General features: G+C 67.1%; 1 protein-coding gene across 1 annotated transcript in view; it reads left to right on the plus strand.

Annotated features, from left to right (window-relative positions):
- The window catches only part of TCF25 (transcription factor 25), an 18,591-nt gene that overhangs the window by 15,532 nt on the left and 692 nt on the right, over positions 1–2,367 (plus strand). Inside the window, 5 exon segments of the mRNA XM_006923430.3 lie at positions 1–87; positions 164–251; positions 631–789; positions 909–999; positions 1,396–1,475. The exon segment at positions 1–87 is cut by the window's left edge and continues 16 nt beyond it. Coding sequence (XP_006923492.1) covers positions 1–87; positions 164–251; positions 631–789; positions 909–999; positions 1,396–1,475 — 505 coding nt within the window.

Here is a 2,367-nt window from a genome sequence, read left to right on the forward strand (position 1 = left end):
AAGCGGACCTCCCCGAGCAGGAGCTGGCCTGCGCGCGGGAAAAGGCCTCCGTCCTGCTCCAGCAAGCCCTCACCATGTTCCCTGGAGGTGTGTGTCCCCCCAGCCCCCACCCCCTCCCGAGGAAGGCCGTGCGTGACACCGGGGCCTCTGCTCCTGCCCGCAGTTCTGATGCCCTTGCTGGAGTACTGCAGCGTGCGGCCGGACGCCGCTGTGGCCGGCCACCGCTTCTTCGGACCCGACGCCGAGATAAGGTGAAGACTGGAGGGTGCCCTGGGGACAGATGCTCGTGTGCGCTCCGAGGGGGTGCCTGCTCCCGGCGGGTGCTGCCACACGTCGCATCGGCAGTGAGACTGTCCCCCACCGCAGGGGCTGGGACCCCTGCCTATGGACACGGAGCTGTCAGGCACGAGTGGCCTGCACCACATTCCCCACCAGAAGGGGGCAGAGCCTGCAGCCCGGGTCCCTTTGCTGTGCTCCATCCCTGTTAGACAGGGCTCCTGCGAGGTGCGGAGAGCACGCACGTGCACCCCCCGGCTCCCTGCGGGCAAGCCCTGGAAGCCCCCCGCAGCCGCCAGCAGGCACCTGAGGCCCAGCCCGGGGGGTCTTCTCACAGGCCCTGCCTTCCCACAGCCAGCCGCCTGCCCTGAGCCAGCTGGTGAGCCTGTACCTCGGGCGGTCGCACTTCCTGTGGAAGGAGCCCGCCACCATGAGCTGGCTGGAAGAGAATGTCCGTGAGGTCCTGCAGGCGGTGGACGCCGGGGACCCCGCCGTGGAGGCATGTGAGAGCAGGTGGGCTGGGGGACAGGGGACAGGGTAGCGCTCGGCCCAGTGGGCCCTACCTCAGTCGCAGACCTGGGAGGGGTGGGGTGGGCTCCACTCCAGTGCTGTCCCTGTCTCCGGGGCCCTAGGCGCAAGGCGCTGTACCAGCGTGCACCCAGAAACATCCACCGTCACGTGGTCCTGTCCGAGATCAAGGAAGCTGTGGCTGCACTGCCCCCGGTGAGTGGAGGCTGCCCCAGGAGCTTTCTGCGAGCTGGCCTTCCCCCGGGGCGGGTCACGTGCAGGCACCCTCGCCTCGGCCCTGTGGCCTGTGGCCTGCTGCACTGAAGTCACCTCCCGAAGTCCTGAGCACAAGTGGTGGCCTGTGCGAAGGCGACCATGTGATTCTGTTACTTACCCCACTGAGTCACCAGGCCTGGGCAGAGCAGCGAGTGTCCTGGGGGGAAGACGGCTCCCCCACCCCTCACCCGGAGCCTTTGAAGGTGGATAGCCCGGCGCCAAGGGCCGACTGCGGCCGCGAGGTCCATGCAGACCGGGGCCGGCTGACAGGCTGCCGGAGGGTGTCAGTGAGCAGTGCCAGCCTCTGCGCCACCTCCACCGTGTCCCTTTCTGCAGGATGTGACCACGCAGTCTGTGATGGGCTTTGACCCTCTGCCTCCCTTGGACACCATCTACTCCTACGTCAGGCCAGAGAGGTAGCTGTCCACCTGCCGCTTTGCTCCTTGGCTTCGGGCCCCGGGACGTGACGCTCCCTCCAGACGTGGGCCGCGGAGCAGCCATGGCGGCCGCGCAGGCCGCGCCCTTTCACCCGCTTGTCCATGCAGCCTCCCGGCAGGGGCTGTGGCCGGTGCCAGAGGGAGGGTGTGGCAGGGCCGTGGGGCAGGCCGTGGGGTGAGGAGCGGAGACTGGTCCCCAGCCACGTGCAGGGCTGGGCGGCACTGGTGTGGGCGGCCCTCAGAACCGGGTCGGGTCGGTGCTCCCTTCACGCCTGTGGGGCTGAGTGATGGCCTTACCTGGAGCCCGGCACTGCAGCCGTGGGTCGGGCAGAGCCGCCCACAGGCTGTCCCCTAAGGGGCGTGTGCCTTCCAGATGCTGACGGAACACGTCTTATAGAGTGAAGTCCCTTTTCTTCGCTGAGTCAGATTGTGTGTTCATAGGGTAATAGTTCCCAGTCAAATTCTACAGACAGTTCAGATGGAAAGCGTTATTAACGTCATGGGTTCAAGAAACGCCGACATTGTGGGCATCATGGCGCCGAGGATGGCGAGGGACTTTGCTTCTCGGGGTCGTCTGCCCCTCCGCCCCCAGGCTCTGCAGACCACGGCCTCTCAGAGCAAACCGGGGTCCCTGCCAGGCGGGTCAGCGCCCGCTCAGGGGGCTGGCTGCAGTTCCTCGTGTCAGCAGAAGGGGTCTTCGCAGATGTGCCCCCTGGAGCCTGTACACTCCCCGCTCCCAGTGCTGGAAAGCCCTGGAAGCTAGTGTTTTCTCAGAAGCCAGGCTTCCTGCGGGGCAGAGGGCCGGCGGCTGTGGGTGGCCCCGCTTTCCGCTCAGCAACAGGCCGGTTTAAAGGGCCAGCCCCACACTGGG

Source organism: Pteropus alecto, unplaced genomic scaffold, assembly GCF_000325575.1.
Source record: "Pteropus alecto unplaced genomic scaffold, ASM32557v1 scaffold89, whole genome shotgun sequence".
In the NCBI taxonomy this organism is placed as follows: domain Eukaryota; kingdom Metazoa; phylum Chordata; class Mammalia; order Chiroptera; family Pteropodidae; genus Pteropus; species Pteropus alecto.